The 12,796-nt window shown below is 42.1% G+C and overlaps 1 protein-coding gene across 2 annotated transcripts in view; it reads right to left on the bottom strand.

The window, feature by feature from the left end:
* The window catches only part of glra1 (glycine receptor, alpha 1), an 84,014-nt gene that overhangs the window by 22,813 nt on the left and 48,405 nt on the right, over positions 1–12,796 (bottom strand). For both annotated transcript variants that reach the window (XM_028416107.1, XM_028416108.1), the window contains 3 exons: positions 6,874–7,097; positions 2,989–3,071; positions 1,855–1,992 (listed from right to left, as the gene is read on the bottom strand). In XM_028416107.1, coding sequence (XP_028271908.1) covers positions 1,855–1,992; positions 2,989–3,071; positions 6,874–7,097 — 445 coding nt within the window. The remainder of the gene's footprint in view (positions 1–1,854; positions 1,993–2,988; positions 3,072–6,873; positions 7,098–12,796) is intronic.

Below are 12,796 nucleotides of genomic sequence, written 5' to 3'. Positions count from 1 at the left end.
GTCTTGTCACTGTGTTTTTGTTGAAATGCGTTTTTTTATTATCTGTATTCTGCAGATGAATGAAAATAAAGACACAAATATTCATGTTTTCTGTGGAGTGTAAGAATCGTGGGCTGGCTTGGTGGACTGGACAGATGGTTTTCAGCCACACTTGGAGGACCTGGAGGGAGAAACAGAGCGTGGCGGCCGGTCGCCTTCCTTTATATGCTTCCTGCTGCTGCTTCCTTTATATGTGACATAATGAAGTCGTTCTCTTTTCTTCCTGTTTCCTCCTCATCATCCTCCCCTTGCTACATTGCAGTTTTCATCTTATATGTTCTATCCTTTCCTCTGATTTGTCCGGCTGTCACACATCTCTGCACCCTCCCCGGCCCTCCACAGGAGGAGCACAATGACGTCATATAGCACCTCCATTAAGCAATTTAAGTAAAACATGTGCTAGTGTACAGCTACGTCACATTTTGTGCACTACAACCTACATTTTATTAATGTTAATAAAGTGCCACAGGTTTCAGTTTTGGTGTGTTTACATGCGTCTTATATCTCGATATATGACTGAATCTTACGTTAAACATTTAATTTTGGTTTTTGTCACTTTTATTATCACCTCACTGAGAACTCAAGTTTGTATTTCTACAAAAAAATGCAGAAAATCTGATTTAAAATGTGCATAAAAGGGGGATAATCAGTCTTAGTTTGCTGCTGAAACAAACTTTGCCTGCTACGATGTTTTCCTCCAAAAAGTTTCATGACACTAAAAGAAAAAAACTATATGTGGTTTTCCATTCCACTGTTATTTCCATATTTCACACTTGTGTCTGACTCATGCAGTATTTCAGCACCGTCTCTAGGCAAACAATTTCTACCACCTTCCTAGTCTGAGTTTAGATAATATTCTTCTATCCCTTCCATTTCTCTCCCTCTTTATCAGAGACAGATAAAGTAAAGATGCGAAAATGAAGCAGGTGGGAAAGAAACAGGGAACATAAACATGGTGGCAGAGGTGGGTTTGGTTCTGTAAAGATGTCAAACCTGGGCAGTGCGGAGGTGTCACCGCGTCACATTTGTTATGTACACAACGTGTGCAGCAGTCTGACTGAAGCCTGCATGTTACTGTGAGTGTGCTGCTGCAGGCTCGCCGAGGAGGAAGTCATTAGGCTGTATGACTGCTCTCTGCCTGCTGTGCTAAGCTCGGCGTTTCCTTAGCGGGGAGTGGGAGTGACGAGGTATGAGCCAAGATGCCAAATTTTATTAACTGAAATGTTGCTGTGCAACACTGAGAAAAGTTTCTAAGTTTAATAAGTTAGTTTTTTCTACTACTCTCAACTAATGTGGAATTTTAAATCAACAATCAACCTAATAATAATGAGGTGATAGCACATGTAAGTGATTGAACTGGTACTTAAACACTCAGTAATGATGATTCTAATAATTTCACACTGAGCACTGATTTAAAATACAATTAACCAGGCTTGGTCCACCCCTGGCATCAAAATGGTATCTATAGCAACAGTCAAGTATCCATAGCAACGGTCTGTTCTTCAGCAATAACCAACCACAGTAATCGAATTTATCTACAGGTATAAATCTGTAACATTAACGCAGATCAGATTTACTGCATTTAGTACTCTGCTGTGAGCAATGACGTATCCATAGCAACGGTCTGTTATATAAACAACCACACTTCGTTCTTCCAAAATAAGAACAAACTACATTCATTATTGAAACTATTATATATGTTAGTTGCAACAGAGCAGATTTTGCTTTTCACAATGTTCCAAAAAAAACTTTAATGACTCACGACAACAGATGGAAATGTGAAAACAAAACAAGCAAACATAAACAGACTCCCACCTGTGTTGTAGTGTTTGGTGCAGTAGCGCAGGTCCTTCTCCTCTTTGAGTATGAACTGAGGTAGCGTCAGGCCGTCGGCCACCTGCACGGCTCCCTTCTCATCCCACTCGAATATGAGGTCGTTCATGGTGTAGCCGACTGGGGCGAGGAGAGACAGAGAGAGCAGGAGGTCAGGTGGTCAGGCCGTTTTATTACCTTCTGGCTTGTTTAGTTCAGTCCTCTTCCTCTGAGGAGGAAGATGATCTTTCTAAAGGTTGGCCGGTGTGCAAAGTCACCCAGTGAGGGGTTCACCCCCTGCAGAGTTTTAAGGGGGTTAGAGGGTGAGTTCAGCACATGTTTTCTGGTGACCAGCTGGTCATGTGTTGATGATTATATGTACTGAAGAAGTTAAGACACAACAAAGAAGTAACAGGAAAATAAAGCAGGACTTGAACATTTGAGAATAATTTCAGGAAAATATCACATCCATCACTTTTCATTAGTGATTAATCTATCCAGATCCCCTATCAATACTTGTATTTACCCATTTTTATATTGGCTCTTATAGGAAACTCATCATTTGTCTGATGAAATGATGATGTTTTTACAAGTATCTCTCCATAAAATGCTGGCAGGAGACCTTTCATTTCACAAGTGTGTAAAGGAGATAGTCTGGACTGTCAATATCAGAAGAACCATGATTGTGGGACACTGTATGACTCAGACTTTTGGAAAAATAAGGGCAGAAATACAATATAAGCCATGTCAGCCAGGTCACTGTTACAGTTTACACATGGCCTGTGTTTGCACGTGTAAATAAGAGGACAAAATAACGCATAAATGTAGAAATCAGGACGAAACAAGATTGTTATGGGTTAAAAAAAGAGCTTGTTTCTATTTGATGCTGAGGAATCAGAGCTGATATCAAACATGAGTGTGATGGCGGTGAACGCTGCAGTGTTCTTTCTCTGTAGAAGTGCTGAGCTCTTTGAACTTCAGCCTTCATCTCTCTCTGATTCCTCTCACGTCTCTTCGGAGAATGAAAAGGCCACAAAGAAAAATCTATATCATATCTCCCACCCTGCCAGCTGCAGTGACTGATCGACTGATACACCCCTCACTCTGGTGTGTGTGTGTGTGTGTGTGGCTACTCACAGCTCTCCAGCTGCATGATGCACGTCTGGACGTCCATGGGGAAGTTCTTCAGATCCATGGGACAGGCCAGGACCAGTGTTATTCTGCAAATACACACACACACACACACACACACACACACACACACACACACACACACACACACACACACACACACACACACACACACACACACACACACACACACACACACACACACACCAACACACACACACAGCATCACTTAGACTAAGAGGATTAGTCCGAGCTTCATCAGTGTGACTCAGTGCTGGACCATCACACACAGATCAGAAACACTTTAAATACGTCTTTTAGGAGACTTTGACAGATTTATCAGTGAAGCAGCAGATTAATCAATTAACATTATTTTTACATAAACACTTCATTTTCTGCTAACATAAAAAGCAGAGACAGAAAATTCAATGAAAGTCCAACAGATCTAAAGGGTTAAGTCAAACCAATTAAATGATAAAAGCAGCAGAGATGAAAGAAGAGTGGGAATGATACACGGCCTGATGTGATTAAAACAGATTTGAACGGATTAGCAGTGGAACAATTTGTTGATTACCTGATTACATTTTAATCATTTATTAAACGCAGATGAGAAATTTCATTCATTGTGATGAAATGATGTGATGATGCAATTCTTATGTGTGTTCATTAGTGTGTCAGTACCTCCATCAGTACATGATTCTTTTATAGCATCCTAAAATGAGGAAGCAGCACATGATAGATGCGTCCTGAATATTTTCACTGAAAGGGAACAAACTGGTTCCACCTTTGGTTTGTCTGAGTACTGACGTGACTAGAATGAATTATAAAGTCCTGTCCCTCAGTGGAACCAGCATAAACATGGCTGTAAGTAAAGAGAACCAGCTCGTCACACTGTAGAGACCCCAGTCCAGTCATGGGGGTTCATGGGGGCGGGGACTCGAGGCTGAAAATGGCGACCATGTGACAGGAGTGTGTTTATTGTTATGAAGCATTTTAAGATAATCTTTATCAAACCCCTCACCCGGTCTTTAACGCCTAACCTTAGTTTTTTAAAGCCAAATCCAACCACAACTAAAAACTAAACGTAACATTGGGTGAAAACAAAACAGCTCACAGTGTCAGGGGGACTCAAACCCTTGACTCCTAAGTTAGTCTTTTTGCCCGAACACTGGGGGCAGCCCTGCAGCAAAATAACAACAGGAATGTCACATTAGAGGTCAGCGTTTCTCTGCAGACGTCAGCACGTCCTCTTCTCTGCAAAAAAAGCTGAGCACGTTTGCAGTAACATGGGACTGAATCTTGTTTTATGCTAGGGTGAAACTCTGAAAATTAAAATGTTCGGGGGGGGAGATGGTGACACATTTCTGAGTCCCAGGCACCAAAATTAATTACCGCTGCCAGACAGAGGAAATGTGTCTCTGCAGAAGTCAACTTTTCCACAGAAATTAATGGAAAAAATACATTTTTGATAAGATGCATTACTAAAATTACAGAATATATTCCACCCATTAGACCTCAACATTCAGAAATTAGTTTGTTTAAAATTAGAGACACTGCAGGGGATGCAATCATTTGTATTTTTGAATTTAATTAGAGAGGAAAGCAACGATTATTTTCAATTAAAGTGCTTTTTATTTGAGTTATCTCTTTATTGCTATTCAGTTATTCTGTATACGCATGCTGCTAATTTCCATAACAGCTAATTGTTACAGTGAGTGACAGCCTGTCCAGCTTCTGTGTGAGCCGTCAGCAGGTTGTCGCGGCGTGCAGAAGGCGATCTCGCTGCACACGCTCAGTCCGTCTGTTCTGCTCTAACAGGACACCCGCTGCGATAACACACACACTCATCCAGTCAGCCCGATGTACCAGATAAACTTTGCCGCGTCTGCACATTGTTACAAATCCCTGACAGGATGCTGAATATGTATTACACACACACATCATGTAGCCTCCACAGATGTCCCACTTTCTCAAAAAAGAAGTTCAGCTCTGTGCGTTTCTGTCCACTGCAGTGTGACACTTAAATGCCAGATGCTGACAGAGGCAGGACTTCACCTTGTTCTGCACCTCTGATGGTGCTTTTTTATGTTACAATGGATTTTTTTTGCATTACTAATGCTTAAAAGACAAATTATAGTCATGTATCTTGGGTTCGTCCATAGTTTTTTACTGACAATCTTGAAGTCTACAACCAACGACACATGTTTTTGCACCTGCATGAGAGGCAATACCTCTCCTTTCCAGCAGGTGGCAGTGGTCATTACTCAAAATATTAACCCTTTCACTACTATAATTATAATGGTTCGCCTTTCAAAAGCTCCACAAAACTCCCGCCCCTGGCACACACGCAATATGGTCATTACCGTAATGGATGTAATAGCAATCGCAAGAGCCTATTCTCAGCTTTTGGAATCCGTTGAGATTTTTTCAATAGTGCGAACACAACCAGAACTACGGTAGTTTGAACAGCGCATGTCAATTTCTGTCTCCGGCAACAGATCCGATTTAAGAGGGTTAAACAGGAAGAGTGAGGACAGCACCAATGCATGCACTAATTGGCTAAGTTGAACAGCCAATCACAGTGCGCCTTCACCCTGATGAGCTCCACTTTCAATTTAACTTGCTAACATAGCTTAAAAAAATAGCCTACAGACTCAGTGATTGATGCGGTGTAATCCTTGTGTTTGGCTACTTTGTCGTTTAGCATTTTTAAAAGTTGTTTATGTGGAACAAAACCCATGATTCATTCTATCCAGAGGATTCATGCTATTAAATAATAATAAATCTCCCCTTTAGTCACTCCACAGGCACAAACAGGGCTACAGGGAATGAGACCTTTTACTTGTGTTTGAAGTGCAGTAGGAGATTAAACTACTCGTGGATATGGTCATCCAATATGACTTTCATCTCAGAGGACAGCCGACCGTTGGTCATGACTTCCTGCTGCTGCTGTACTGTTGAGTGATAAACATCAAAAAACAGAGTAAACAGCATTTACAACACCCACTTCCTCAGCTCTCTTCCCTCTAGAGACGGTTTAATATCCTGAACCGCCTCGCCGCTGATGAACAGAGGCTTCGTTCTGATGTTGTCAAGTTAAAAAATGAAAGCAGAGGAGGCTCGGCTCGTCCCCATATATATTTATAAAGGGCCGATCTCGCTTCTCCTCCTGCTGGACATGAAGGTGAAAACCGAGGCTGATAACAGATCAGGCTTGCTCCTGGAATACTAACAGGCACAGTCGATTACCATGCGGCTGCTTCGTTTTTTCATTTGCCCCTGAGCAGACGCAATAAAAGCAAGAAGGAGGAAGAGACAGACGCACAGGCGGGGTAAAAGGTTCGGCTGGCTGAAGGGCGCTATAACTCTGAGAGCCTTGAATGGGATGTCTTGGAGATACAAAGATGAGGAAGGGGAGCTCAGGAGGAAATAAAACCCTCCAACTTTGACGCAATAAGACAGCTTTAAAGCAGAGGATGAAGGTCTCCGGGATGCAATAAACAGGAAATCAGCAGGAGAGACACTCTTTATCTTCCAACATAGTTTTATAACTGATTAGAACTGAATGTTTTAGCTCCAACCCTGTTCTTCCTTGCTGGAAACTTTACAGTTTATCACTCTCCTCTAAATGATCCTGCTCCACATGTGCTGGGGTCATTTGGTTTTCAAATCAGTGCTTTAAAAGATAGAACTTAGTTTTTTTTAATGATTAATGTCTCTCATGGTGTTGTACTGCACAGACGTGTCTGAGTGTAGCCATCATTGTGCTGCTTCTTTTTTTGTATTTTTCATTGCAGTGAACAATGATGAAAAAACACCCTAAAACAAGCTTTCACCAAAAAGTAGATAAAGAATAAATGAAGAACAAAACATCAGACTTCCTCCTCTCACCGTATGCTGTAGAGCACGTTGCCGTTTTTAGAGATGCGCAGCAGCTTGTTGTCGGTGGTGACCTCGTGAAAGTTGGCGCCCTTCTCGTTGGCAAAGAACAAGTCAGGTTTCCAGATGGAGTCCAACATAGAGGGGTCAAGGTCCAGCGAGTCGTCGGGATACTCGCTGTAGGCCAGCCGAGGATCGTTCCACTGCTGCCGCAAGAAGATGTTCACTCTGTAGTCCTGCAAGGAGACGGACAGGAAACACTGGTGTTAGAAGGGGAGGGATGACAGCATTATGATAATTTTGTCATATTACAGTATTCACGGCAAAGAAACATGAAAGAGAAAAAAATGCAGTACCTTGACTGGCCACTTGAGGGCCGAATCAATGATAGACCTCAAACGTCCAACTTAACAGCACATATTTTTAAGGTGCAGCTGATCTAAACGTGATGGCAGAAGTAGCAGAGGAGTGAACCATCTTACTTCATTACTATCTCTGACAGTTGTGTATGGAGGTGAAAACATTTAAAAATGCAACACCGTTACGGTCTTGGAGCATTTCCCATGCACCCGTTTTCCCAATGAATCCAACAGGCATCCATCCATCCATCCATCCCACACTGTATATGATATCCATCTATCCCACTGTATCTCTCCATCTCTCTGCTGCGTTAGAGACTAAAGAGACATCAGCAGCTCAGTGACCTTCACTGCCAGGACAACTCTCCACATCCATCTGCCTGTCTCCACTGTGCACTCCTCCATTTCTATATCTGTTTTATCTTTCCTAAAAATAACTGCAAAAAAGTCCTGCAGGAACCTTTCTTGTTTTTAAGAATCAAATAACATCAAATGCGTGGAGTTAAAAAAAAACAAAAAACAGCAAAAACACAAGAACAGTGGATCTGAGGCGCCGTACTGGCTCACAGACGGGGAAAAGATCTCTGATACAGCTCGAGGCTACAGCTCAGCATGATGATAAAATCTCTTATGTTCACATAAAGCAGAAAATGACATATGGATGAAGACCCATAACCACCTGCTCATCCAACCATGAAATCCTGTCCATCACTCCATCGCTACACCTGCCGGTGTCTGTCGATCCACTCCTCCACATGGAATTACAGCATCTCCAGTCAGCAGTGCAATGACCCTCGACGAGCCTTTTTCTTCATCTTTCCTTTCTTTCTTTTTTAAAAGGAACATCTTGTGGATGCACTTTACATTCTTCTGTTCCGTGTGGGATTTATGCTTTATAACGTTTTGCTGTTTTGTTGTAATTTATTTTCTCCACCGAATCAATTTCCCTCCAACCTGCCACGACCTCCAGAGAGCAGAGGAAAGTAGAAGCTAAAGCACGAGGAGAGATAATTGTCTGATAAATAGATGTTTGTCTGAGGAATGTTCACAGCAAGCTCTTTAAAACCTGTGCGCCTGAATTCTCGCTGTTCGAAAAGGTTCATAAATACATTAAACTTTAACTCTTTTCACAGTTTTGTTGAAAATCCACACGAAAGTAAGAAGCAGCTGGAGGTCAAAACACGTTCAAAGAACCACGAATCAAGGCCATAATTAAAATATCGGCCGTCGCACAGACAGAGGAGGTCTGTCAGTGTGATGAAAGCTGCTGCTGAGGTGTCAATGCTTCAAATAGGACAACGTTTTATCTCACCAAGCGTCCACTAATGAGATTAGTCTAACATTCTGAAACTGTAAATATGAATAAAAATTAAAACAAGTGAAAAAAATGTCCCTCTATACAGCTGTCGCATAGGGGAACTTTAGGAGCATTTTAGAAGTCAAGTGCTTCCTGGCACTGAGTGTTTGACCCGTAGACTTCATGTAAAAATGATTCATGTAGTATATATGTGCTGGACTACAGACAATAGATAAGTTTGAAATATTCATATCAAGAACTTGAGGGAAGGTAAAAAGGGGAGGACCATCCCTTTACAACAGTTTTCTCCCACATATACAGAAAGAAGGAACCTTCTTGCTGTGAGGAGACAATGCTAACTACGCCGCCATGCTTCCAGTAGAGCAAGTTGATATTAAAAATATGTCTAAAATGTGGATGGACTTTTACAAGCAGTAAGATGTATGATTATAATCATTTTTTGTAACTTAGCCTTTTAAGATGGCTGCACCTCAGAAGCCTCCGAAACATGCTGCAGTGCATCCGTTGGACCTCACACACTGAGTAGTATGGCAGCAGTGTGGTGGTAGTGGATTAACACCACATCATCACAAACACACTGTAATATTTCAGTGTTTATTTTTATACCTTATCCTGGGACCCCAGCCCAGTCAGGGGCCATCAAGAGCAAACAGACCTTAAACTACAGCAGTGGCAGTAGGACAGTAGGAGACCCCCCCCCTAGGGGCTCCACCTCCACCTTTTTGCCCAGACTAACTAGAGTTAAGGTCAAATGCTGATTGGTTAAAGAGTTGGACAAAAGAGGAGCCATCAGCTACATCTGATCGGGGCCAAAGAGGCTGAACGATGAGTGGCTTAGGAACAGATACAGCTACAACAGGGAGACGTGTGTCCATACAGTGACTGGATTATTCCGACCCAGAAGGACAATGTACTCTAATGTTTGACCTATTGATCCTATTCAGAGATTAAAATATTTGTTTTTAAAAGGTTTCTTCCTGCCTCCAGCAGTCTGATTTTAGCAGCCCGATCGATCCAGGTAGGAGAAATTAACTGCTGCTCCCTCTCAGCGTTATTGTATAACCCTTCCACCATTCCCTGCCGCAAAGATGGAGTCTATTCAGTGCAGGGTGGCATTTAGCTTGCTCCTCCATCTCCCTAATTGTCAATTATTCTCAGAATATGGAGCTTGGCTGCTGTGTCCAGGCTGCAGCCATCATTAAGCAGCGTGGCGTAGCAGAAAGGCATCACAGGGACGAGGTGCGGCCATGCCAGCAGCCTCAGCGGGTGGCATTTAAAGGAGCGATCAGCCACGGTGCTGCATGTGTATGTGTGTGACGTACAGACACATGGCAATCAGCCACAGTGAGACCTCTCCTCTGTTTATCACTGTTTATTACTCCAAATATCTCACATGAAACAAATAGGCTCGACCTTTCGTGAATGAGTCGCCTTTTCTTCTGCTTGAGAATATGATGAATAACCTGAAATGGCGCGGAGATGAGGAGTGTGTGATGATGCAGAGAGGGAGCGAGGGAATACAGAGGAGAGCTCAGGCAGCATCATCAGTCACTAACACGCCTGCAGTTTGATTTCAGCGAGAAAGGGCAAAACCTGAAGAGGAATGTGGTCGATGGGAGTCGCTGAAAGCAAAGATAATTACACACTCGGTCGTCACACACACAAGGACAATTAACTATTTAAAGGCTAAATTACAAGTGCAGCCTTTGACTAATCTGTTCTTCCACCAAGTGGACAGACAGTAACATCATGAATATGAGAACTCACACAAACAGACTTTTCCAGAGTCAAACTGCCGGACTTCTCAGTTTATATATGAACTGCATATTTTCTGATATTTTTAGCATTAGAAACAGCATAAAAGCTTAGGTAAAAATGAACATTAAACACATTTTTACAAGGAGCCCCACTCACACAGTCGCGGCATTAACATGTAGAGGCGGGGCTGAAGAACCGCACACAGATGTTCTATTTTCAAGGACTGAAATATCGACGTAATGTTAAAATAACATGCGAGTAGCATCGATGTGAGGTAATGCACTATGCAGCTGCCTTTAAATCCCACTGTCCTCTTCATCCCACCGAGGAAGCAGTGTTGTTAACCTGCTAAGCTCCATGTGTATTCCACTTATCTGATTCTGCACCTTTGTGTGTGTTCTGGGATTATTTTCCTTCCTCCTTTTCTGATTTTTAAACATTTTTTTTTAAAGCGGTCAATAACGTGTTGATGTAAATCTCTCTGGCTGAAAGGCATTCCTGATTCATCCTGAACCGCTCATATTTCCTACTGTGTGAGTGATACATGCTTAACGTAGAACAGATTTATGAGTTTTTTTTTATGTGGCTGGTTAGATAGCAGCTTCATCTGAACATGCACAGAGCTCATCAGGGGAAATCAAGCTGCTACAAGTTTCTCTTATATTTATTTTCCCACCAGGATAACAAATTCTTCACAGCACAGCCTGCCAATGAATCCGTACACTGACGACTTTATGTAGTATAACTTGAAGGTTATTCAGTAAAAACTTGGTCACATTTCAGATTTCATTCGGCCCATAAAACCTGAGCATCATGGGTCAGAGGCTCCTAATGGCTGCAGATGGACCATTCAAATCAGGGAAAAGTCATTTGAAAGCACCAATGACTTAATTTCAGGAAACAGATGATTAATTGGAGGACTCTGTTTAAATAAAAACGTCATTGACTGTGCGGCATATTAAACGCTTCCATCTGAGGACGAGGCACTCGGACTGCTAAGTGCTCCCCTGAAATTACATCCACCTTCGCCACGCTGCTATGAAACCATTAACAGAGGAACTGCTGTACTTATACAATACCACACTCATTTCAGCTTGTATTAAACTCAGGCAGTAAACCACGCATGAAAGACCGCAATCGTCTTCCTCCTCCTCCTCCTCTTCTTCTCCTTCTCTTGTCCTCAACAACAACAACAACAATAACCACGGACACATCAGCAGCAGCCATATTCTAATTCCACGCCTGTCATAACATCCTGTCGGCTCCCCGGATGCTGCTCAGGTAGGAAGAGGAGGTAGGAGGTTACGGAGGCTCACACATTATGGTCGCACATCTGCTCTGCTCAGACAACAGCACACAGAGATCGAGAGAGAGAGAGAGAGGCCTCAAAATAAGCCTCCACCATGGCAGCAGCACTGTGGGAGACCACCTCAATTTACAAAAGATCCAGGAAGCAGACTTCTCCCTGGATCCTGAGGAGTGAGCAGGTTTCAATAAATAAACACTGATGAAATTAAACCTCTGCTGCCAAACATGTTTAATAAATGAAACTGTGTTGACATGTTTAGTGTTCTCCAAGAATGTGAAGTGATGAAAGTGAAGGCTGAGAACACAAATCAAATTATGACAGGCTTTCTGTCCTGAGGTTGATCAGCGTCGTATTCAATATTGGGGTGCGATGTAGGAAGAGTTTACACAGGAAGTTATATTTGAGATTATAATTAGATCTAATGATCCCTAAATGAACTGATTAATGTAAAAAGTGATTTTCTTCCATGCATTTTGAATATTTTCATCCACAGCAGCAGTTCAGCAAGCTTCAGTAATAATGTAAGCACACTGTGGCATCGTCTAGCTTCGTCCTGACGTCCCTGAGCGACGGCTTGATGTCTGACAATATGTCTCTTTTCCCTCTCTTAAACAAGTAAGTTGTTAATAATGCATTTCTGTGGATGAAATTTAATTAACCTGCTCAAACAGAATTATTACCTACCTACAGGCCACATGCTGCAGCCTGGTTACAGGTAGCATGCTGTAAGGCACATCACATCACTTAGTTTAGCAACATGTGGTAATATGAGCGTTTACACTAATCAGCTGGATCATACTGGATACATTTGTCCAGCTTTGGTTCGGTACAACACTGATACATATTGGATCAGCTCATCCCCACAATGTATCTTCAGACTTGGAGAACAGAGGAGTGTGTGTGTGTGTGTGTGTGTGTGTGTGTGTGTGTGTGTGTGCAAATGGTATCTACAGACACTTGACATGTGTACTGAGTTAATACAGTGTGTAAAGCCTGTTCATTAAGCCTCACATGGAGAGAGAGAGATGGAGTGTATGAGTGCACAGATGTGTGTGTGTTCAGGAGAGAGGGATGATAATACAGTGAGACTGAGTGAGCTTTAATTTGAGAAGTGATATTATATTTCAACACACAAAGTCTATAACAATCAGATTTTCAAAAGTTATTGTCCGTTTTATCAATTTCTTTTTT

This window comes from Parambassis ranga, chromosome 10, assembly GCF_900634625.1.
Source record: "Parambassis ranga chromosome 10, fParRan2.1, whole genome shotgun sequence".
NCBI classification, from domain to species: domain Eukaryota; kingdom Metazoa; phylum Chordata; class Actinopteri; family Ambassidae; genus Parambassis; species Parambassis ranga.
Note: the sequence above shows the minus strand (reverse complement) of the source record. Positions and strands in the feature narration are given on the sequence as shown.